The sequence below is a fragment of the Atheta coriaria genome, unplaced genomic scaffold (assembly GCF_025399875.1).
Source record: "Atheta coriaria isolate IRGN ID8LTWV9N9 unplaced genomic scaffold, Caltech_Dcor_3.1 hic_scaffold_2_pilon, whole genome shotgun sequence".
Taxonomy (NCBI): Eukaryota; Metazoa; Arthropoda; class Insecta; order Coleoptera; family Staphylinidae; genus Dalotia; species Dalotia coriaria.
The window spans coordinates 410812-437209 of record NW_027045444.1 but is presented as its reverse complement, the minus strand read 5'-3'; the positions used below and the strand labels follow the sequence as shown (position 1 = coordinate 437209).

The window sequence follows — 26398 nt, the reverse complement described above, 5'->3', positions numbered from 1 at the left end:
TAGGTTATGTTACAAAAATTTGCTTTTTTCGAGTAAATTAGTTCATATCTTTGAATAGTCGCGATTTCTTCTTTTAGATTAGTAGATTTTTATAAATTTAGTCTTCATTTATATAAAGTACGAGTTGTTTAAAGATAATGTTTGAAGAATATTTACCGCTTGTTGCTTCGTCCTGGAGAAAGGACGCAGGACGACGCACGCCTCCACACACGCTTGTAGTGCCTTGTTGATGCCAAAAGGGCTATCAATTGATTTGCAGTTCTCGGTGCAGGATAATGGGTCGGCAAAGTATTTCCAGAGTGGGTTACACACCCCCAAGATGGGCGAAAAAGTAGCGCAGGTGAGTTTTTACACATTTTTTTCAATTCTTAATAAAAAACTTGAAATTGTAAAGAAGTTCTTTAAATAATTGTATGGTCTATGATATTTTATGTTTTGTTTAAATTATAAACAAATTGCTTTGTTTAGTGCATATTAAATTGGTAAATTATGTAGTTTTTGATAAGATTTAGAAGTAGAAAGAAAAATAGTTTGAAAAAACTCAAACATTTTATGAAAAACAACAAAAAACAAAGACTTTTACTCAATTCAAACAAAAAAGACTAATTATACAATTAATAGTCTTTCATCTGACATGTTAATTTTAGATGTGAAAAGTAAATTTCATTTGTTATCACACAATTAAAACGATTTAAACAAATTTTAAGTTTTTGATGAAATTTTGATTTCGTTGGTATTTTTATCAATTACGTCAAAAGTATAACATTTACTAAACTTTTCTTTATTGCATATTAAAGTGGACATTCATATCTATCAACTAAAACAAAGATGGGGTTTCTATCACTATTAGTTTAAAAGTTATTATTAACTAAATTTTATTTTGTTAAAAAAAACTTGAAATTTTTCTTCAATTGGTTATAAAAGTGATACCACCCAACTTTTTATAATAAATCTAGTTTAAACTCTAATCTAGATTAAATTTCCTTTCTGATAATAGTTTAATCAATACCCTACGTTTTAAACTCTCCGACTTACACCACTTTGAAATCGACCAACTTTAAAAACACTCACAAACAAAAAATAAAATCTAAAATTCAAATTTTTAATAAGTCGCAACGCCATGAATATTAAGTTTGAAAATCCAGCAACCTTGTAAAAGTTGAGGTAGTTGTTAAACTTATCGGCGGATCAAACGCGCATTTTCCGGTCGACACGCCACGCACTTTTCCACCCCAGTTTTCTATTCTACCACGCGTGGATTTTCATTTTTTCATTACGAAAGTTTGTCATAAACACTCTCATGTTTTATTTTGTGTGTATTATAATTTTTTTCTATTTTCGTGTTTGTGTGAATGTGTGAGTCGGTGTGAAGCCCCCAATTTTTTTCCGTACCCTTGATGGTGGTTGTCAATGACAACGACGGCGACGACGGTGTCGATTCGGTTCGTTCTGAGGTTTCGTCCTGTTATAATATTCATGGAAATGTGGAAATTGACGACAGGACGAGACGAAAATAGCCGACGGTGTTACACTCACACATATCATGTTATATAAGCCAATAAAAACTAGTAAATAATAGAAAAAACAACAAAAACATGATAAGGAGAAAGGTTTTTGGAAAGTGTTACGGTTAATTTTCATTTAGAGCTTGAATTTTTGTATTGGGAACAAAATTAGGACAATTGTGTCAATGATAAATAAATTTTGTATTTATTAGTAATAATTTTATGTTATATTTTTTTAACTTTCTTAATTATTTAGTAATAGCAGCGTGTGTGGTTATTTTATAACTAAACTAAGAAAGTTTTTCAATTATTGTATTTTTCTGCTATAAATATTTATACACACTTATTATACATTGCAAAACATGTTTGTTTTTTATTAAAAACTAGTGAGATATTTAATTACAAAAAACTTCTACAGCATTAACGCTATATCATACTTTTTTTCACGGTTTTGTAAAACATTAAATTGAATTTCTGATAAAATCAGGTTTTATTTTCTATTTTGTTAATACTTATTACGTTATTTATGGTGAATATTGTTTCTATCAAAGTTTATTTTTTATTTAATATGTTTATAGATTATTTTTATTATTTTGAATATTATTATAAATGCAAATATGAGATTGTTTGTTTGTGACGCTTTGCCACAAAAACCACTTAACGAATTTTGATAAATTTTGGTATGGAAATAGTTTTGGCCATGGAAAAGCGAATAGACTACCTTTTGTTGCAAAAATATAACTGAAAGGGTGTAAAATAAGGGATGAAAGTTAGTACTGTTGTTAAATCATAGTTATAGCTATATAATTGAAATCCAGATGGTGCTAAAATCCATTATTTGCATTTTTTACAACAAAATAACGAATATAGGAAAAATATTAATCAAATAACAAACCAAAGAAGCTCCTGGAAGAAAAATAAATGAAATAATCAGGTAAAATCATGTTAAGTATCAAACATGCACACCACTTATTTAGTTTCCTAATAATATTAGATACGATAAACTTTAAACAAGATTCCCTAACTTCTAAGTGTGTAAACTTGAGTAGTACTATTTACATATATTCATTTCATCTCTACAATAAGCCAAAACACTCAAAACTCAAATAATTAAAAGTTTCTCTTGAAAAACCAATTAAAAACACTCTTCTCATAGATAAAAACATACTTTGATTTGTTACCAAGCGGAAATTAAACTTTTTTCATAAAAAAACAGTAAATTTTCTCGAAAAGTGTGCAAAACTAAAACCGCAATAATTCAATTCAATTGCTCTCAATATATTTCCCCGCAGTTTCTTTTTTTTTAAGTAGGATAATAAATACGATGGTGATGATTTACCCTAGATTCACATGATACCGGTTACCGGCCAGCGGTTGAATGTATTTATTTTTATTTGTTTGTCCTTCAATTAGTAGAAAATATAAATCAATACTGGCGCAGTTCGCAGTTGACAACAGCTCGGTTGACAGCGTGACATACCTCGTTAGACAAAACAAAATACAAAGAACGAGTATGGCACGTGCACGCATAAATACCATATTTTATACATTTTATAAGCTTCCCGTCTGTGTGTATTTCGATTTGCATTTGTGTAATGAATATTATCAGGTTTGAGCTTTGGAGAGGTTTAAGTTGCAGGAGCTTTCAGTTAATTAGAAAACGTCATTAAAGGCATTTCGGATGATTTTGTAATGATTTATAAAAAGCAAAGAAAAAATTTATTTTATTATATCTTTTAGTGTTATTACATCTTTTTTAAATTTATTTAGTCCTGGATTTTCGAATGGATTCGAATGAATTCGAATTTCAATTTATTTGTTTGTTTGTGAAGCTTTCACATAAAAACCATTAATCTAATTTTGATTAATTTTGGTATGGTGATTTTTCCGAATCTGGAAAAACAGATATATTTTTGTTTGCAATAAATAGTAACCTAACTTAGTAGCATATTTAGTATCCAGTGATTAAACGACAGTTTTTGCCTTTTAGTCACGTGTTGTTTACGCTATTTTTTCCATTTCCACTGTATTTCCACGTTCCACGTTTTTGTATTTAAACTTTTGTATTTTCAATCTTTGAAATTCAACCGCACAGTTGCTGACATTTTATATGGTGTTGTGGTGCACTTAACACAGCTATGTGAGACACTTTTTGTGTCTCAAAACTATAAAAAAATCGGACATTTTGAATTTAAAAGTAGGAAAAGCGCTATGTTATTAAATTATAGTAGCAATTGTTAAATAATTTTAATCCAGATGGAATAATACAACGTTATTGACATATTTTATTTTTTAGAATAAAATTTATGAATCTTATCATTCATAATAAATCCTAGCAATAGAAAATATTTAGTTTTAATTTTTTTTAAATTAAAATCATACTTGTAGCAAATGTAATATTTAGTTGAAATTAGTTTAGCATGCTATTTTACATTAATTTTAAAATCATAAGAGGATTCCATTTGTAACACCTATGTTGGCTCGGTTTTTATATAAAAAATACAAAAACAACTATATTCAGATTATGTAAATCTGAATATAATTTATTCAAATTGTTCGGAAACTTTATGTTATTTCAGTAAAATTCTTTCATATACGAGTATATGTATAATTTAAAAAAATAAATTTAAAAAATGAAATATGTTTATTTGCATTCTCAAAATATTCGAGAAATCATTATAATTAATATCATATTAAATATTTCTTTCAAATTAAATTGTTTTCCCCTCTAGAGTTTCCAAATTTGAAATTTTTAATAAATCAATTTTAGATTTGATTGTTATGTGATACAATTAACAAACATATAAGTACAAAATAAACTAGTAATAGTAAGAAGAACACAATTCAACAACACAATTTCCAAATAAGGAAATACTGCCACATTAAGTCACAACAACAAACATTGAAGTAGTCCAAGCATGATTAATATATTTATGTCCGTATTTTGATCGTAAAATATGATGAAGTAGAAAGCAGTAAAACAGTAAATATATAACCAATAACAAGAATATTATTCCTGCTATAAAAATGTTTTTATAAATTTTGTATTTATACAGTTAAGTTATATTGCCCAAAACTGAGAAGCTATTTTTTTATAATAATGAAAACAACATTAACGACCAAAGTTTCATAATATAACAAAGTTTTAGTTACTAAAAATAAGCAAATTCTCTTTCTATCGACAGTCAATAAACCAGATATTTTAATACGTTGTATCAAGATGATGTTACAGAAAAAAATCGAATTGCTAGAAATAAACATATTTTATGCCGTTAAACGAACTATAACGCTATATCGAGGAAATTGATATGGAATTTTAAAGGTACCTCAAGTATACTATGTTTGTCATTAAATCGAGTTTTAATATAAATATAGAGAGTAAATATTGAGGACACTCTCCTATTGATCTATTTATTTATTGAAAGATATATTTACTTAATCATTCAGACTTTAATTAAAAGTCAATATTTTCTATAGGAAATATCCATTATCTCAATGATTCATTCAGTCGTAAAGTCAAAAAAATATCAAAAATATTTTTTTGCTTAAATTAATTCAATTATAATTCAGTTCAAATTATTTAAAATAGAAAAAAAAAAAGATTTTTAGAAAAAAAAAACATAAAAATTTAATTTTTTAATATTTTTTTGTTTTCCGTAAATAAAATATAATTATTTTCATTGTTCAGTTATAAAATATTCAGAAATTATTATTTTGCACAGTTTTCCAGTGAAAAACATAAAAAAACATTAAAGTAATCCGTTAACAATTAATATAAATAATTTTTCACGCTTTTCTCAAAAACTTAAAATTTCCTACAAAAAAATAATAATATACAACAACATAAACAAAATCTACTTTTATTGTCTATATAAATATCTTCCAAACCAACACATCAAACAAACCAATAGATATAAATCTCTCTAAACTGTCACGTGTTCAACATGACAAATCGTCTATGACTCCACCGATGACCGAATCGGCGTCAAACATAAATCGTAATGAATTACGAATGCACCCCAGTAACACCATTGTAGCAATTCCACGAAATACCCAACTACAATAATAATAATAATAATAATAGACGTGTAACCCGACACGACGTCCATACATGAATATATAGTGGTATTTGTTATGTACTTGCGTGTATGTGGCACTTACATGCATAGTAAAATAGTAACAATCACAATGCGAATAGGGGGCGGCTCGGTGGCCGCGGTTCGTGGTTCGGCTGCCGCAGCAAACGATCGCGGCAAGCCGGCGGCGACGGCGGCGGCGGTGGCGGCAAAAGAATTGATCGCTCCGCGTCATACGCCGCCAGCTCATTGCGCTCAACGCGCACAAAGCGTACTCATTGTTCGGAAATTAAAATTAAACAAAATTTAAGTTTTCATCACTGATTCACTCAAAGTTTTAAAAAAGTGTCAAAAAGTGAGGTTAGGATATATTCCGGTAGTGTTTAAAACTATCAGCGCCATCTATGTGTGCGCGTAAAACTAAAAATAAATATAAACTTATTGTGTGTAAGATATTAAAAAATGTTTGATGAGGAAAATTTGCTGGTAGTGGAGACACTCTTGAATCAAGTGGAGAACGACGTGAATCGCAAGCAGGGAAAGTTGATGAAGCGACAGCGGAAGCGCGGCCGATTGAGTCTGACGAGATCGCGCTCGAGGTCGCGCTCGAAGAGCCGCAACGGCGCCGCCGTTGGGGGTGGCAGCGGGTACGGCGTGTGGAGCGGGCTGGTGGCTGGCGGCGGCGAGCGGCCCAATTACGAGTCGAACGATGCGGCGCGCCGGCACTCGTGCAAGTCGAACAACTCGGGCGTATCGCTGCCAGCGCCCCCCACTGCGAATGCCACGACGCCGGCCACCAGGAAGTGTCTGCCCGGGGATGATTTTCAGTATGAGTACGAGAAGGTTAATGGCTTGGATTTGGATGAGGTGCGCAGTGAGCTGGAGTATGAGTTTCAACAACAGCAGCAGATTAAGCTGGAGGAGGAACTTGCGGAGACCAAATTTCGGGAGGTAAAGGAGTAGGAGTTGTTATTGGTTATGTGTTTGAGGTTATGTGAGAGTATAAGATGTGTGTTGTGGGAGATTTATTGTGAAAAGCAATAGAAAGTGATGAAATTGATGTGGAAATTGATAAAAAGGTTTTGTTTGATATTTAAGAGGTTAGGTTAATTGATTATTGAGGTATTGGTTGATTTCTAACCTCTAAATGTTGTTTTCTTTGTATTTTCTTGCTATTTATTTATTTTTCATCGTTTTTTGGCAATTTTTTTTACTTTTTCTTACTTTTCCATCTATATTTCTCATTTTTCTTCTTTTCTTACCATTTTCTCTTTTTTTCCTCAATTTTTTTCTACTTCAAATCTTCCCCATCATTTTTCCCCAAATTATAATCTTTAGTTTCTTCTAAATTTACTTTTCTTTAGTTTTTTTTTTTTTGATTTTTCTTCTCCTTCTTTCTTATTTCTTTTTTTCTTCTTTTTCTTATATTTCCAGACATTTTTCTTACACTACTAAACACTTCTCTTACTTTCCCCTAAATTTACTCACCTCATTTCCCTATTTTTCAATTTTTTTTATTTGTTTTTCTTTATTTTAATTTTTTTAAAAACAAAAACTTCAAACTTCAAAACTTCAAATTACTATGTTGATTCATGCCACGTGACGATTCATGACGCGTGCGCAAATACACGTGGTGCTATCGATTTGTCAATGCCCGGCGCCTCCACCGCAACCTGCTGCTCGTTTCCGTCGTGCTGGGATTAGTTTATCTTTGGAATCATTTGCCACACTTTAGACTGTTATTTTTCTACAACGTGTCTTGCATCAAAAATCAAGTTAAAAAATATTTGATAATTGATTGTTGCAAAAATATAAAAACTTTGTTTTTCCATAAATATAAAATTAAGGTAAAGTTGAGGTAAAAATAAGGTAGCAAGTTAGACATGATGACATGATTTATGATAGCAGATGTAACAAGGAAAAGACGGGAAAGACGAAAAAGCAAAAAATTATAAAAAGCAATAACGAGTTATATCAAAGTTAAGACTTTCATGTCTCGCCCGGAATAACATGACCATTAAAACCCCGGTAGAATAAGATTTTGAAAACATACGGATTGTTGATATGTACAAAATGGAAAGTTTATTTTTATCTGTAGTAAGAATGACATAGAGGTCAGCGCAATGACAATGAAGTTCATTTGAGCTTTTATCTGTATTATGTTTTTGATTCCAATGCATATTATGAACATACGTATGTTTTGTTTTGTTTTGTTGTTTTTTTAATTCACATAGTCAAGTGTTATTAACGTTGTATAATCAACGGATAATGAGTAGAGTGTATTAGTTTTTTGCATGTGCAGCGACAAGAGTTAACTTTGAACGTTGAAAGATTATTATTTTTCTCATTATCTTGTCAGTTAGTATGGTGCTTAATGTCTAAAGATATACAATGGACAACGATTTATTTTATAGTCAGTAGTTTTCCTGCAAAATAATTTTTATAATATATATATTTATTTTTTATGTAATAGAATAAAGTACATGTTTTGCCTTGAGGGCATTTGAAGTTACTGATGATATAATATAATAAATGTATATTATTGTAACAATGGATTACGTATTTTGCAAAGAAAAGAAAATATTTTCTATTAGCAATTTTTTAATGATTACTAATGCGCTTAATGTTTTATGCAACGTATTGAGTTGCATTATTAGTACTGAAAACAAGCAGCAACGTACATTTTAATGACGTACTTTAATACAATATTAATTCTACAATATTATACAATGATATAATACTGTACTTTATACAAGACTAGCTTTAACCCACGGCTTCGCTCGCGAATATCTAAAATAATGAAGTTGCTTCCGTACGCGTCTGTAGTCACAGAAGAAGTAACAATGAAGTAGAATGGCGGGAAGTTTAAAATGGCGGAAAGTATTGTCTATGGAAGTATAGTGTACAGTCTCCAAAGTGTAGTCAATTGGATTTGATGTTGACGTAGCTGTCGGTAATACAGTGTGATAATACAGTGTGATGGTACTATAGTACTTAGGTTTGAGCTTCATTGCTGGAATGCTAGATGGCGTTAAAGTAGTCAAATAGCCAGATGCAGAGGTATTATTGGCAAAACAATTTCTTTATTTTATTTAAAAAATAATTTTTTTTATTAAATAAAAAGTAGCCTATAACCATTCGGGGACCACTAAGAATATGTGTACAAATTTTCATGATAATCGGTTAAGTAGTTTTTGCGTGAAAGTGTAACAAACATCAGGACTTTCGTATTTATAATATTAATAGGGATTCTTTTTTTAGTTTTAAATTAAAAATTACCAATATTTACGAATTTTAAAAATTAAACTTCATCTAAATTTTTATTACAGAAATTGAGTTACAAAAAATTTAACAGATAACGGTTTACATAAAATCCAAGTATTTCCTTATCTTTATTTCTTTATGTAATGACACCTCGTTATAACATGATAAAAATGCTTGTTCTCTTGAACGTCGTCGTAAAAAGTGTACACTGTATTCTTAAACGTTATTATTTCAGGAAATTACATCACCTTGTCATTGCAATTAAATTATGTCACTGCAATTAATACGTTTGTTAGTTTTTTCCTTGCTAATTAAAAATATTACTTAATTTTGTGAACCTATTCTTCATTTCTTGGCAAAAGCTATATTTTAACAATAAATTATGGGTCAAAAATTAACATAATTTTATAATTTGGCAAAAATAATTACATTTTTTATAATAGTATATTAAGTATCAAGTGGCTAAACGGGAGTTTTATGCACAAGAATGATTATAAATACTTTACCTATGGCCATAACCATCCGTGTTTAAAGTAGCACTTTTTGTATCTCAAAACCGTTGAAAAACTGGCGTTTTAAAGGTGGAAGTAAAAAAATAATATTTACAAATATTTAAAAGCAATAGTTTTACGTAAGGGAGAGTAATAATTGGAACTTTGTTTCTAATTATTTACAAATATTAGAATATTCTATTAGAATATTCATTTTAATATGAATAATAATAATACCATAGCTTTTTAGGCTTGTATTTTTAATTTTACCATCCTGTAAAAAGTAAACAAATTGCTTTAATTAGCGTTTGAAAATAGCGTTATAGATATTATTTCATGAAAATTAATCAAATTTTTCATTATAAATAATTTTGTTTACATTTATTACATCTCTATAATTTGTTAGATGTTTTCCGAGAAATTTATTCATTCCTTACTCTATTTCATGCGGTTTATTCCATTAAAAGTTGAATAATTCCCTCAGGATAGCCTGCATCGAAAAGAGAAGATTATTTAATGGTATTTGATTAAATTCTTGGAAACAAAAAATTGAGTTATGAATATGACTGTAATTTATTACTGAAATACCGATGAAAACAAAAGCGAATAATATAATATAAATTAAACCTTAAATTCCAATTATCAATAAAACATATTTTAATAATGTTATTGCATATTATTACAGAGAATTTGATTGGCTTTCCAATAAAATTAAATTTATTAATTTCCCATGAATAGTACAAAAGATATTAAACAAAAACTAAATAAAATCAAAAAATTTAAAAATCTTTTTAAAATAATTTTCAACTTTAACACCCTGTAAATATTAAACAAAGACCGTTGTAAAATTATAAGTTCAATTATGTGTTAGATAATTTTATCAGGACTTGAACAAGGTATAACTTCATCACAATACCTAAAAGCCACAGTAATTAACAAAGGAAAAAGCAATAAAAGTCAGCAAACCTCCATTAAATATCACATTTTTGCATTCTACACCGCGTAAAAAACTAAAAAGAGTCATACTACTCAAATTTCAATAGCCATCGCAAATTACATCCGCACCCAGCAAAAAATACCACAAGTGTAAAACCGCTTTAATGCGCGTTTTTCCGCGTTCATCCTTGTCCCTTTTAAGCCGTTAATAATAATTTTAATACCGGTCTCGTTTTCGCCAACACACCCAGTTCATTTAGCATTCACCATTTGCCAACATTATCCTTTTCGTCCTTTCAATAGCGCACTAGTGCTCGCTTGCTCATTGCGGCGTGGGGGGGCAACTATGTATGGCGGTGTGTTCACCCCGGCCGAGAGCGCATCCTCGCCGCCGACGTTTCTGCTCCTGCTCCTGATCCTGCCAGCGTCCTGCCAGTGCGCCATCATCCGTTCGCCGCGCGCGACGTTTCACACGCGCAACGCCCGCCTCTCCCGCTCGCAGAAATTTTACAAGTGATTTTAAACATTTTCTAAGCACATTTTAAGGACAATCAAGGATAAAGGACAACAAATCAATGATAAAAAATCATAAACAAATTTATTTTTATACTTAGATTAACATAAAGTGTATTCACGTATAGTATTAATGAGTATATCCTTTGTAAGGAAACCGGAAGTGCAACAAAAGGATATTTTTAGAAGCGTACAACAAGTGTGATGTGATACCGACTTATTTTTGTGATAATAGTGATTATTTTACAAACCGGAAAACCGGAAAATATATTATTAATTAAGTCCAGGTAACATTTCGGCCGTTATCCCGCAGGAGTTGTACAAATTTTTAATCAATTGTCCTGTGGGAAGCATAAAACAAAACTCAACACACCCAACAACAATCTAGGTAATTAATAATATGTTTTATTTACGGGACAAGTCCTTGAATTCTTTCTACCGTAGGGAAAAAATGTTTGAATATTTTACACACACACACTGTATACGTGGATCGAAATTCTCAAATAATTAACGACAGCGTGACCGAGTTTATCAGGACATGTGCAACAATGCACACACGCGTGATAGGTCCTGCCATTGCGGACGCTTCCGCTTTAGTAATGATAATGTGACGAGTGTGAATGTGATTGAATGTGCATGGGCTGGCGCGACGAAGCGGCGTGCGAGTTTAGCCGGGCAGGACGTGTCTGAGTCCTTCGGCGCGCACGTCTCACGCCTCGCCAGGACTCGGGAGTCGGGATCGATCGGCGCTCGCTGGTTCGCATTCGCATTCGCATTCGTGTTTTACGGATACAGGCCTCTGGTATAAGGATTGCTTTTTTCTCGCGGAGTGAACCTACTAGATGTTAGGTTTTAGTTTTTTTTTTTGTTAATCGTTGGGATGCTTGTGGAGTCACGCGTCTTGGTATCGTTGCATCCTGGGAAAAAATCATGACCTGAAAGGTCCTTCAGTTTTTCTTTTTTTTTTTTTTTCTTTTTCTTTTTTTTGCTTTTTAACTTGTACTCTTCATGTCACTTGTGTTGTGAGTCAGAGATTTAAGGACCTGTGCGTTTGCTATTCTGCAAGTCACAATTGTAAGATTTTCCTTAAACATTTTCCGTTTCTATGGATACGAGTAGAATAAAAATCGAAGTGTATTTAAATTACAAAAATTAGAAAAGTATTTTTGTTGATATTTTTCCTTGTAACTTTTGAATTAATTGATCAAAATTGATCAGAAGTAGCTCGTTTAATAGGTTATTAAATTCTTTACCATATTAAAATTTAAACATTATAAAAATCTTGCCGTAAATATATTTTAATCATAGAATAAAAATTAGGTATTTTTAAATCACCAAGATTGGAAAAGTGTTTTTGTTTATATTTTTGCTTGTAACTTTTGCACAAATTGACGTAAGTACTTCATAAATAGCTCATTTTATAGATTATTAAATTCTCTATAACATACATGTTAGAAAATTATAAAAATGTTGCTTAAAATATGTTTTAATTGTTAACAAAGTTGACAGAAAAATTTACTTTTCAATTTTTACAAATTTTCTTTTAAAAAAATCAAAATTTTAAATTTTTTATTAATTGCTTATATGTTGAATAAATTAATAATTAACGTATTTATTAAAAATGTTAATAAAAACATTAATAAATTGCGTAATTATGACGTTAAACATAAATTTTCATAAAAATTTCTTTCACAATTTTTTAAAATCATTTTTCTTGAAATTTTTTCTGTGTAAAAAATTTTATTTTATAAATATAAAAGCTCATAATACCTCCAAATATATAAAAATAAATATACACTATTTTATTCACTAACCAATTACCTTTAAAATCAAAAATAACAAAAAAACAATTATTTTCGCAACTAACTTTTTACAGTTAAATCCAAATTGCCCTCAGTTAACATATTTATCCTCCCACATAAAATTCGTAATAATAAAATAAATCCGCATGCCAAATAATTAAAACTTTAGCTGTTATTTAACTTCAAATTAACAAATACTGCTCATCACGAAATTACTACACCTGCAACATGATGCTTTCAATTAAATTTTAATGAATACTTCACTCCCGTATAAATCCATGCAAATAACGTGTTTATTAGCCGGTTACTAATTAAATTCCACGCAAACAACCTTATTATTAAATTTGTTTATTTCGCTGGTCTATTGTTGGTGGCGTATGAAACCTGAAACATTTGTTTGTATTTTCATTAGATTAGTTGCGCTCCGAAGCTAGACCAATATTGATTTTGCAAACACTTTGCGCTGCAACGCCGCGACGGCTTGAAATATTTCCGATAGAAGCTGAGCATGCGATAACTCTTTAAATTCTGGGTCGTGATAAATTAAACAAGTTTAATTGCAATCGAAGTTTATGGGGGAAATTTGTTGTCGAAGTTGGGAATAATCAGTAATAAACGAATTAGTAATTTGTTTTTGAGTGATTATTTGAAGATTAATCTGGAAATAATTAATTTAGTAAAATGAAATAAATTGTGTTTTATAGAGTATTAAATTTTACATTAAAATCAGTTTATAAATATAAAATATATTAATTATTTATTTAGTTATTAAAGGATAAAGTTAAACATTTATTTTTGTAACTCTGAAAGCATTTTGTTTACATTTTTATTAATAACTTGACTATTTTTAAAGATAATTGCATTATTGAATGGTCACATGAAAGATTATTAAATTATCTTTTATTTGAGTATATAAACATTACTTATAACAATATAGTTCATCGTTTTATTAAACAATAAAACTACATTTCAAAATTTCTTAAATCACACAATATATAAAATGTTTTTGTTTATATTTTAAACAATAGCTATTGCACATGTCTTTAATCAACATTACTTTCTTCTCCATATTATAAACAATTAAATTTTCTACAAATTTTGTTTAAATAATTTTTGCGTGTCTTTAATATCCTGTGAGTTATCCTCTATCAAAATCACAGGTTAAATTTGTGTCACGTTTTTGTTGGATTTTAATACAAAATTCATTAATTCTCCTTTTAATTTTAAAAGGATGTAGACAGAATAAGGACTAATTTAAGATTCGTCCAATTTACATATATCATACGGTTTTCCATTAATTAATATATTTTCAAAACAAAATACTAAGAATTCAAGGACTTGTCAACAAAAACACAAAAAATTCCTACAAAAACATTAATTTTAATTTTGCAGACGTATAAATACATAATGAAGGAAGTCATTCAAACTCAAAACGTAAATTAAATGTCGCGGGATAGAAAGAAGGACGATTTCATTATTATCCTTGACGGAGTAGTCTTAGACAATGCTGAAACCCTCAAATCACGGAGCCAGTCCTGGCTCGTTGCACGACAACGAAGACGCACCTCTTTTACTACCTAGAAAAACCGCACTTGCAGACACACACAAAGAAAAACCATCTGGGGGTGGTATAAGTGCCGGGGGTGGTAGTGATCGGCCGCCCCCACGACGTGCAAGTCATCAACATAATCTACAACAGAATAATTCACAAACGCATAGAACAAGTGCAGGTTGTGCTATTTCGACCGCCACCACGCCGCCCCCGCCTCCGATTGAGAAGAGTCGATCGGTGGGGAGTTCGTTGAAGAACGCTCGGAACGAATCAGCGGCGAATTTAAGGAATTTACAGGCGAAGTGGTCCAGTGTCAGGATCAGGGGTACTGGATTTAAAGATTCAAGGAAGAGCGTTGTTAAAATTGAACAAGGGTGTAACGGCATTCCACAGACGGGCGCCATGACTGCCTCCAAGGATTTTGATAATATTGGAAAAGTTACTTCAGATGTAATTTGTATTTAAATTCGATGTTTTAAGTGTTTTTTATACTTGATGTTGTATAACTCAAAAAGTTATTAAAATTTTTTTATTGTTTTGATTTAATATGATAGGAAATTAAATTGTTTATAAATTTGTTATTATATGGGAGTTTTAATATAAAAATTTAATGAGTTATTTGTCTTTAAAAATGAAGTATCAATTATTTACAATTTTTTTGAAAAACGTTTTTTCTTATAAAATTGTTTATAACATTTTTAAATATTGGCCAAAATTAATAAAAATAAAACAGTTTGAAAGATAATTAAATTTTACATATGCAGTGATAAAAAGGTATTAAGTAATATTAAGAATTCTATTAGTTATTTTAATTTGAAGTTTATGAAAAATGTGAAAATTATGTGGAATCAATCAAAAATGATTTTGTTTATAAATTTCTTTGTAAAAACCGCAAATATTATGATAATTACATAAAAATCTCGTCATTATTAAGCTTATTAAATTCTACATTTACGAGAGTATAAATTTGTAAGCAAGTTATATGAATTCAATTAGTAATTTTTAATTAAAGTTAAGAAAACAAAATCACAATATAAAAAATTTAGAAAAATGATTTTGTTTACAAATTCTTTTATAAAATCCGTAAAAATTAACCTAATTTGATAAAAACTACATCATTACAAAGCCAATTAAAATCTACATAATAATATTCTATCAAAACTACATAAACATTATAAATTCACAGCTTAATCTCAATTTAAAAACAGAACTTCTTTACAATTACTCAAATATTTATTCAATTGATGTTTTTCGTAAAAAATCTTAATTATCCTTTGACTAATTTATTTGTAACATGTTGAAGGTCCTCAACTTGGGCGCTGATGTCCTCCCGGAGTACAAACTGCAGACGCCGTCGATACACAGCTTCACGATACTGCACTATTCGCCTTTCAAGGCCGCCTGGGACTGGCTCATCCTGCTGCTGGTAATGTACACGGCCATCTTCACGCCGTACACAGCCGCCTTTCAGGACTTTGTCGCCAAGAGCAACAAGGCCTACGGCGAGGATCCGTTCGAACTCATCGATCTGATAGGTAATTTCCCCAAGATCCACATGAGATCCAAGAAATCCACTTCTTAAACTCACATCTTCCACACTTGTCTTTTTCACATTTGTTTTTCGATGTTTCGCGACAAAGTGGAGCGGAAAACTAGTTACCATCGATTTCCCAAGTAGGTTTCCGTGGATTACATTTGTGATATCACTTTGACTTCGTACGAAGTTGGCAATACGCTGGTTGTTTACTTGGAAATTGTTTTGATTTTTATTTTATTTTTATTTTTATTTTTATTGGGAATGCAATTTAATGTCAATCCTGTTTTTTTGTGTTATTTTAGTGATATTGTCGTTGTTTTCAAAGATATTTTAGAAAAGAAAACGTCAGTTTATAGGAAATTAAATTTTCTATAAAACAGGTATAACAAGTTTATAAAAGTTTTAATTGAAGTATTAATTAACAGATGTTAAACTTGGAACTTGACAAGAATTCAAGTTTAAATTTGAATTTTTCTTTTCTGTAAAAATTAATTATAAATAAATACAAAAATACCAAGGTAATTACATCATTAAATGCCTAATTAAGTTGTCATTGCTATGAATAAAACAAAAAAATTTTATAAAATAATTTTTGAGTTATGAAGGTTTAAAAAGTTGAGTATTAATTTCATCCGTCTTATATTTTGAAATTTTTGATAAATTCATGAATAATTCAATTTATATAATTAATAACATTTGTGGAAAAACATTATCTTGAAGCCCTTAAAATTCTCTTCAACAATACAAAAAATTATAAGTTTATTCAAAGTTTCCAATGAGTTATTATACTTTGAACTTTAAGTGATTTTTTTACTTAAAAAAACTTGAAAAGTTGAAAAGTTTTTAATAATTCAAAGGATATTATTTTATTCTTTTGCTACAAAACTTTCCTTTTAAGAATCATAAATTATTTGTAACTTATACAGTTGTTAAAAGTTTATTTAAAGTTTTTAATAAGTTATTACATTCCAAACTTTTAAATTTTCGATTTTTATAAAAATTTTAGATTTTTTCCTATTTTTTCTTATTTTGCACTTAAAAATAATAACTTTATTGATAGATTTTTAATAATTCATTACTCTTTGAAGTCTAATATGTTGTTTTCTCAGGTGACAAACATCATATGTGTTTATATATCAAACATAAACATGTATCCTCTCGGTCGTCATAAGTTGAGTTTCAAAAACATAAATATTTACCAAATGCAAATGCGACAGTCTCTTCTGTCGCGAGCTGTCGAGTTATGAATTTATGCGCCCACTTCGTTCGCACTCGGCACGATTATTCGCGCTCATCCGGCCGGAAACGGCGCGGACATAACGACTTCATCTTTCTCCCGCTCTCCGCGAGGCTTTCATTCACTTTTCCGTGTTTTGCCATGTTTCCTCGCGCTTCTATCCTTTTAACTTATGACTGTGTTTCAATATACGCACACAGATGTAGAAAGAGGTAGAGTTGAGTTGTAACTGCGGATATGCTGATTCAGCTGAGGCAGGAAAAACATGGTCGGAGGCGGGTCGAGTTGTGAGTTGGCAGCGTGCCAAATTACGCTCGTTCAATTTGCACATGCTTAGGGAAAGCATCCTGATATTATCAGCTCACTTACAGTTCAATCTGGAAACATAAATTTTCATAAATTGTGATTTCCGTTAGTTTTTTGCTTGTAGAATATTCAATTTACCAGATAATAAAATTATTTAAAATGTACTGGAAAACTGATGAAATTCTTTATAAAATGGTTTTTGTTTGAACAAAATCAGATAATTCAAAATGGAGATATTTTTATTTAAAGTCAAAACTTAAAAAAAATTGTTTAAACAATGTTTAACCATATTTACACACTATATTTTAAAAACAATTATAATGCATCTAAAAGATCAATTAATCCTTAATAAAATACTTTTTATTTCATCAAAATCCGACAATTATTACCGAAGATATTTAACTTTGAAAATAAATTCACAAACCGGAAATTACATTAAAAATACCAAAATAACTGGAAATGTCTTGTATTAAATTTATTTTACTTTTTTAGTGGATGTAACATTTATCGTGGACATACTGATCAATTTCCGTACGACATACGTGAGCGGCACCGACGAAGTCGTCTCACATCCGGTGCGAATCGCCGTCCATTACCTCAAGGGATGGTTCCTCATCGACTTGGTCGCTGCCATCCCCTTTGACCTGCTAATCTACAGCAGCGATACGGACGAGGTAAGTAATACTAAAATAAAACCCCAGAACCCGGAAAAATAATAATCTACATTATACACTATAAAATAGATTACTGATACTAGATACTGGCTTAAAATCACTGTGGAACGTAGTAATACATCTAAAAATTAATGTTTTGAACATAGCTTTTGAATTTGAACTTGAAATAGCCTCTTAAATGTAAAAATTTGCAAACCGGAAAACCGGAAGTAAAAATAAAAACAGCGTAAATCAATGTTTATATTACCTAGATGGATATACATAATAAAAAACAACAAAAATTTGCTTTTTACTAAAAATTTGCTTCAAACCGGAAAAAATAAAAAAGCAAATTTTATGTTGTATGAACTGTTATTTCCTCTGTGTATAGTGTAAATGTTTCAACTTAACCGTAAAATGTATGACAGTGACATGACACACACAACAAGTTGACATAACCTTAAAAAGAAGTCGAAAAAGTGTTTTCACTATTATTTTCTCTCCTTTTTCTCTAGTTGGGCTTGGACAAAGACGAGGTAGATGATAGTTTAGTCAAACACTGCCGATTCAGCCATCGACGCAAGACGAACTCTCACAAAATAAACAAAAAAAAAAGAGAAAACAAAGCAAAAACGATTTTGTGCAATACTAATACTATCGCACTGATTTACACGACACTGAAAAATGACGACAGCCCAATTTTCACTCTTGCTTCTCTGTGCTTTCTGTGTGCTTTCAAAACACTTGTAAGCTTTACGCTCTGCTTGATATTTCTGCATCTTTATTTAGTTTTTTGACACGACTGTGAATTTCTATACAACGACGTCTGTATAATATATATTATATGCAACCCACAATACACGATTTGACAGACGTGGTTGTACTTTGTTTTCGCATGCATTTTATTTCGTTTTGTACATAAACACAAAAGTATTGTGATGTCTGTGCAGTTTATTTGGTTTATTTGCGTTGAAATATTTTTGGAATAGAATTAACACAATTGTTTTCAGACTACTACGCTGATTGGCCTGTTGAAAACCGCTCGTCTGCTGCGATTGGTGCGCGTGGCTAGAAAAATCGATCGGTATTCTGAATATGGCGCTGCTGTTTTGTTATTGTTGATGGCCACGTTTGCACTGATTGCTCATTGGCTTGCTTGTATATGGTAAGTGGTCGTTAAGTAAAGAATACTTACTTAAGTTGATTATTAATTTATTTTTGTTGAAGGTATGCAATTGGTAATGCACAGCGACCATTTTTGAAAATTGGCTGGTTGGACATTTTAGCCAATGATACACAACAGTACTTTATGGCGAATAATACAGGAGGTCCTAGTATAAAAAGCAGATATATTACAGCGCTCTACTTTACCTTTACTTCTTTGACGAGTGTTGGGTTTGGTAATGTTGCACCCAACACTGATTCGGAGAAGATATTCACGATTTGTGTCATGCTAGTTGGATGTGAGTATGATTTTTGATGGTTTTTTGAGTATAATTTGAGTAGTTTTATGGTAACCGGAAAAATAAAACCAGAATATGAAAGGGTGTTAAATTCCCTATAAAATGATGTATGGTAACCAGCGATAACCTAAGTTTTAATATACTTAATTTAGGTTAAAAGTTACACAAATATTTTTATTACAAAAATGTGAAATTTTTAATAATTTTACGATATCTTAAAAGTTTATTGAGATAATAACACCAAATAAACGTTAAATTATACTCAGTTAAACTCTAAATATAATAACATTTTGATTTTGTTTATTAGTCCTTTTTTTTCATATTAAAATTAAAGCCAAAACTCACAAATTATAGAAATAAACGTTTTTAATTGATTTTTCTTAGTTATTTCATAATAACTTTAGTAATATTTTGGTAACCAAAATAAAAATAACTAAAATTAGTAAAGCATTAAATTCTCATTAAAACGATATATGGTTACCAACGGTTACCACATTTTAACTCAATATAATCCACACCAAAAGTAACCAACAACAATTTTCTTCTTACAAAACTTTTTTTTCTTATTTACTAATTTTTATTCTCATATTCTTTCAGCTCTAATGTACGCCAGTATATTCGGTAACGTTTCCGCCATAATTCAACGCTTATACTCTGGCACAGCCCGCTATCACACGCAAATGCTGCGCGTGCGCGAATTCATCCGTTTCCACCAAATCCCCAACCCGCTACGCCAACGCCTCGAAGAATACTTCCAGCACGCATGGACGTACACCAACGGTATCGACATGAACAGCGTGCTCAAAGGCTTCCCCGAATGCCTGCAAGCAGACATCTGCCTCCATCTCAACCGCAACCTTCTACAAAACTGCTCCGTCTTCGACGGCGCCAGCCCAGGCTGTCTGCGTGCGCTCACGCTCAAGTTCAAAACCACTCACGCACCACCGGGTGATACACTTGTCCATCGCGGTGATGTCATCACTTCACTCTACTTCATCTCACGAGGATCCATTGAAATCCTGCGTGATGATATCGTCATGGCTATTTTGGGAAAGTTTGATATTTTTGGAGAGAATCCATGCGCGAGTCTTACACTGGGTAAATCTAGTTGTAATGTGAGGGCGTTGACGTACTGTGATCTGCATAAGATACATCGTGATGATTTGTTGGATGTGTTGGAGTTGTATCCGGAGTTCTATACGCATTTTATGCACAATTTGGAGATTACGTTCAATTTGCGTGATGATGAGCAGGCGGGAGTTGTGCCTAAGGCGCGATTCTTCACCAGGACAAATTCGGCTGATAGGGAGAGGGCGTCGTATGTTATGAGGAATAATAATTTCCAGACAAGGTCAAATGGGCATTCAAGTCGGGGAAATTCTGTTAATGGCGGCAGGCAGGAATCACAATGTAGTGAGGAGTCAGAATCCGGTAAGTACAGTTTTACTTTTTGATAAATTCAGTATTACATAAATAGTTTATTGGTAACGGGCAAAAAATTTAGCAGTGCTTATTGACTATTACATTTTGAATAAAATGGCGTATGGTAACTAGTGGTTACCAAAATGCTTCTATATTTAATAGGTATTTGAAGTTAGAAGAAATTTTTTTGCTTAAATTTGTTCTTTTTGTGAGAATTTTGTTAATAACTTTTGATATTGCATTGATACGATAACAAAACAAAAACAAATCAATTGGTTATTAAATTTCGAATAAAATGACATATTGCAACCTGCGGTTACTAAAATTTGTCTACACTTAATCGCCCTTTAGTAACAGTACTGAAAAATAATGTGTTGAGTTATTATTGTTTGTATTTCTTTTATAACTTTTGCAATTTTATGGATAGCATTCCAAATTTAACAGAACATAATAGATTATTAAATTTCCAATAAATTGATGTATAATAATCAGTTGTTACCAACATTTTGCTATTTTTATTAGACTTTTAAAAATATAGAAAGATTTTGAACTTTAAACTTGCTTTTTGTTACTATTTTGTTAATAGCTTTTGCAATTTTTGTAACACGTTAACAAAACTAACAAAATTTGATTAACTATTAAATTTTTAATAAATGTATATATGGTAACAAGATGTTACCAAAGTTTTTGTACATTTAATAAGCCCTCAAAGTTTACAATATTTTTTAACATAATTTTATCATTTCCAGGACATGGGATTCTAGAGTTTTCAACAGAAAAAGCCGGTCAGGACGTCACCCCTATAAACCTAGACTTTGGCGAAGAAAAAAGACGCTCCACTACATTGAATTCCATAACTGGTAAGTCTCTACCCCCTGTAAACCCAATTCTACAAACCTTTTTAAATGCAAACTGTATGCTACCTAAATTAACTGAAATCTAGTAGCAGTATTCTACGTAAATCTTTTCTAATTCTTCTCATAACCTCTCAACCCCTTTGATGATGATAATTTTTAATTAATGCCCTTGTGATTTGACCCCGATAGACCCTTTGCTCAACATGTGAGAACCATGCGTGGAACCATGACATGTGTAAATACTTACCGTAGAAGTTACTTAAACTTAAGTCTTGTCTAATTACGAATCAGGCATGAACAACGCCCTTGAAACGTCCTTGAAAAATCATTAATAAACATTTCATTATTGCTAACGCCTTTATTAGATAATTATAACAAAAAAAACTGCAAAAAAACAAAATTTTTGATTTTTGATTTTTGACAGATTTACGACGAAAAAAATCGAAAAATTTAAACATTTGAAAACATTTCGTAAACAAATGATTGAAACCAACTTATGTTTAGGCATGCTTTCACAACTCAAACGCAGCATCCCAGACTTACGGTTACACAAAACGCATCAGCCGCTCATCGGTAAGTTAGACGTGTTGTGTTCGCAAGAAAAAATTCAACAAAATGGCCGCCAGATCATATCCAAACTCACCTCAAATTGAATGTTGTACATATTAAATATCTAAACACACACACTCTACGTGTGTGTATTGAGTTGCATAAGTAAGGATTATGCTGCATGCGCTTGGAGAGCCCTAAAATTGAGGTTATGTTATACTCTAAGTGTTGTATTCAATGTTAACTTGATGTTTAGAATAATTAGTCTTGATTGTGATGATAATTGTAGCGCAATCAACGCCGCCATCACAACATCGCATCAAAACCATCCGCCGACAGTCGTCGATCGGCGCGTACCACCACGAGCCAACACCCGCCCCCGTCCAACAAGCGCATGCCGCATCACAGCCGCCGCCATCAACACATCCGGCGCCCTTGTCGAGCAGTACTAGTTACTACACAAACAGTCCTAGTCCACCGCAAGGGGAGCCAATCATGTTCACCGCTGGTATTGCACCACAATCGGGCGATGATTATGTCATGGTGACGAGTTGTTTGGGCGGTGGTGGGGCGCATGAGGCGCATACACATTCCAGCGACATTGTGGTTTTAAGCCGGGCGCAGTATGATGTGATGAATGGGCGGCTTGAGACGCTCATGCGCAAAGTGGACGGGTTGGAGCGTGGCCTTGCGCAGGATGTGCGCACTATTCTCGGGTATATGCAGCAGAGGGATGCGTCGACTTTTTCGAGGGATAGTAACAAACTAGAGGTATGCATAGATTAGTTAGAGGTTATAGGGTTGAGGTTATGTTGTGTGTGTGTGGGTTTTGTAGGTGCCTGATTATGAGAACGTGACGATAGATGCGACGCGCACGCGCTTTACGTTCCAGCGGTCTGTTAGCGAGCCGAAACCGATCTCGTCCAAGGCGCAGCAACAACAGACCGCACAACAATCACAACCATTACATAGGTAGGTCTTAGAAACGTCGTATTCTTACTGGTAATTTTAAAATATTGAATGTTTTTGTTTTTTGTTGATATCTTTAAAAGTATTAGGGGTAGAACAACAAATTAGACATTGTTGTATTCGGAATTAAATATTTGATGATATAGATTATTTAAATCTTTAAAATTTATATATTATATTTGGTTTAATTAATGGTAAAGTTAAAAGTTTTTGAGGAATTGTGTTTTCGTTAAGTAAAAAAACATATTTTAGTTATTTGTTAATAACTTTTGCAATTTTGTGGTAACTGTTATGTAAATTATATTAATTAGTAAAGGATAAAATTGTGAATAATTCTATGTATGGTAACATTAGGTTACCAATCGTTTTCTATAAATAAAATGGCGATAAAGTCAAAAACAAATTTTTAATATTTTTAGTCCTTTTTTGGTTTTTTATTAATAACAATTAAACGAATAACGATACACAAATAATTCAAAAACCAATAGAATCATGAATAAATTCTACATCTTACGAAATTTTAGTTTTTTAAAATATAATAATAATTAACAATAATATTTGCATTAAAACTTAAACTTCATTTTTGTGGCAATTCTTGCAGATTTGCATCGTTTAATAGAGCATTCGACATCGAGCGTGCCTCATCCGAGACGTCCGGATGGACGGAGACACAATTCCGCGACAAGCCACCGCCGCCACCGCTCGCACCAACCGCCGTGTCGCTGCCGCCGCCCGCCGAAGAAGAGAAAACCGCGCCGATCGCCAAGCTCGAATCGCTCGACGAGCTCGACCTTGTCGGCGTCTCAACGCCGCCCGACGCCCCCGACGCGTAACCAAAACAACAACAATTCAGTATTCTGAATGCCCGCATAAATCGCATATAAATATAAACTTGTAAAAACATAGCTGAAGAAAAACTTATGCGTATACATTGATATTTAGCCTTTGACAGCAGTCAAAAGCTTTGCAAATCAAACCAAAAAGAAGACAAGAAGAAAAAAAACTTAACGATAAAAGCTTTTTCACTTAGAAATTAAAAAAACTTGAGAAAAAAACGAAAAAAGAAAATATTGTTAAAACGTCCGCCTGTTTATTTTGTAAAGTTGTTGAGAATTTGTTGAGTTAGTAACGAATGAGTTTAGAAGAATCAATTTTGCGAATCGTGGACCCTTCGATGAGACTTAAATTAAACGCGCATATCAAAGGCAATTTACTTAAACGATTAAGCTGAACAATATGAGGAATAATTCACACTGAGATTCTTTGACTTACGAATACATACTTCAGTTGTTCGATTGCTGCACAGAATGTTGTTTCACTTGAGCATTGAAAAAAAAATCTTTTTCGCCTGTGGTGCACGCAATTTCTTCGTTTTCGTTTCCCTAGCGTTAAGAAGACAACATTAAGAAAAACACTTTTGACACTAATAATTACTAAGAGCTTTCACTTTCATTACGAGTACGACTACGACGACATTGTTGACATTGAATTCAAGGTTTGTTTATAAATACACCCTGGAGATTATTTCGATAATATTCGATTGTAGCGATAATAGTTTAGGTGTTTAAGTTGTAGGTTTTAAGAGAGATTAGTTGATTCGTTGACGACTCTTTGACGAGCTGTGTTCGGTTTTTATTCGTTGTGATTCGTTGCGAGGTGGTTGACACGGATTTATAAATATTTATTATATATATATTATATATTGTAATATTATATTATTATTAATAACGAAATACCAAAACGATACCAGAAACAAATATTATTAATAAAGCAAATGAGAACTGTTAAGCTTGATTCAGGATGATGAGGCGCAATAAAAGTGATACCATGATTACAATTGATATGTTTTCGTTGTTTAATTTTAATCTAAGAAAAATTAAAATTACAAAAAACTAAAAGAACTAATTCCTCAAACAGTTTTCCTGTTAGGTACTACATAAATACAAAAAATATTCAATATTAGTTTTTCCCCCGACTTCGTCCCGGTAGTGTTTAATAAAAATGTAATTCATTTTTACTCTCTTGTTCTAGACATAGTATGTGTCAATTCTATCAATAAGATTCGCTATTTTATTTTAAAGAAGTTAATTATATAAAGAATTGCTAATAATGCACTTTAGCGCGCCATCTCGGATTCAACTATTTAACTATACCTATGATTGAATTTCAATGCCAACTTTTATCCTATAGAAAAGTGCTGTTTTAGAGCTTTCCCGGCAATTATTCAAATTTTTCTCACCGTAAAAACCATCTTTGGACTTAAACAAACATTTTAAAAAAAGAATTAGCCAAATTGGTTTAGGCGTTGTTGAGTTATGCGCTTACAAACACATTTTGCGAGTTATTTTTATATTATAAAGAAATGAAAAATGCTAAGGATACATTTGAGCGCCATCTCTGATTCAATCATTTATCTATACTAGTGATGGAATATCTATAACAATTTTTATCCTTTATTTAACACATTTTATGGTTGGAAATATTTATAATATTTTAATTCAAAAAATCAGAAAACACCAAAGTCATATCACGGTTATAAACCTTGTATATGGTCATAGATATAAAAATGTAAAACATTCATATCATTATGTTTTACATCGTTTAAAAATCACAAAATCCCTAATAGGGTAATAACATCAATCATATCAATAAATAATTTTTATTTCTCATGCTTCGCTGATTATATATTCTATAAATATAATCGAAAAACACCTACGAACATAACTTAAGGTATTAAATCATTTTCCATCCAAGCGATTTTTCGGTATAAATACTGTATCACATAAACCACTCTCCATAGTTTTGCCAAAAACAAACAACCACAGCACCAACCATCAACATGAAGTTTGCAATTTTTGCTTTTTTCCTGGCCATGATCACCATTGCTCAGGGGTACATGTACCCTAGTTATGGCTCCGCATATTATCCTGGCTATTACTATCGCAAGAGCGCCTCCGGTGAAAATGTCTACGACTACAACAATTCTCTAGGAGACAAATGTGTTTGCACCGCGGCAGCTCCACAAAATGGTAATGTAGACATAAAATTCGAGTTGTTTTTAATTTTGTGATTTGTATTTTTTTTATCTAGGATGTTGATTAGGATGTCAGGTCACATGGTTTTAATTAGTCCTTTAATTCTTTAGAGACTAATCTAAAACTTTGCAATAAATAAATAACACTTAAACAAGTCTTATCAATTTTGCGCAATAAATAAATACCTATTTTAGATTAATTTAAAGAGAGAAAACAAATAAGTCAAGGACA

General features: G+C 31.5%; 1 protein-coding gene and 1 long non-coding RNA gene across 11 annotated transcripts in view; both read left to right on the top strand.

The window, feature by feature from the left end:
• The window catches only part of LOC135800759 (potassium voltage-gated channel subfamily H member 6-like), a 56587-nt gene extending 31614 nt beyond the window's left edge, over positions 1-24973 (top strand). For 3 of the 10 annotated variants that reach the window (XM_065314115.1, XM_065314081.1, XM_065314121.1), the window contains 12 exons: positions 260-340; positions 15443-15674; positions 17712-17893; positions 18388-18408; positions 18883-19037; positions 19100-19335; positions 19933-20766; positions 21507-21617; positions 22119-22187; positions 22453-22934; positions 22999-23135; positions 23734-24973. In XM_065314115.1, the coding sequence (XP_065170187.1) occupies positions 260-340; positions 15443-15674; positions 17712-17893; positions 18388-18408; positions 18883-19037; positions 19100-19335; positions 19933-20766; positions 21507-21617; positions 22119-22187; positions 22453-22934; positions 22999-23135; positions 23734-23965 (2772 nt within the window). In that variant the 3' untranslated portion in view covers positions 23966-24973. Of the gene's footprint in view, positions 1-259; positions 341-5899; positions 6533-10719; positions 11174-13979; positions 14590-15442; positions 15675-17711; positions 17894-18387; positions 18409-18882; positions 19038-19099; positions 19336-19932; positions 20767-21506; positions 21618-22118; positions 22188-22452; positions 22935-22998; positions 23136-23733 lie in introns of those variants that run through there. The other 7 variants (XM_065314128.1, XM_065314087.1, XM_065314137.1 and 4 more) reach the window with 7 other exon arrangements.
• Positions 24974-25815: 842 nt separating this feature from the next.
• On the top strand, positions 25816-26321 carry LOC135803364 (uncharacterized). The gene is made up of 2 exons (XR_010550787.1): positions 25816-26161; positions 26223-26321. It is a non-coding gene; the product is annotated as an uncharacterized lncRNA (long non-coding RNA).
• The last annotated feature ends 77 nt before the right edge of the window (positions 26322-26398 follow it).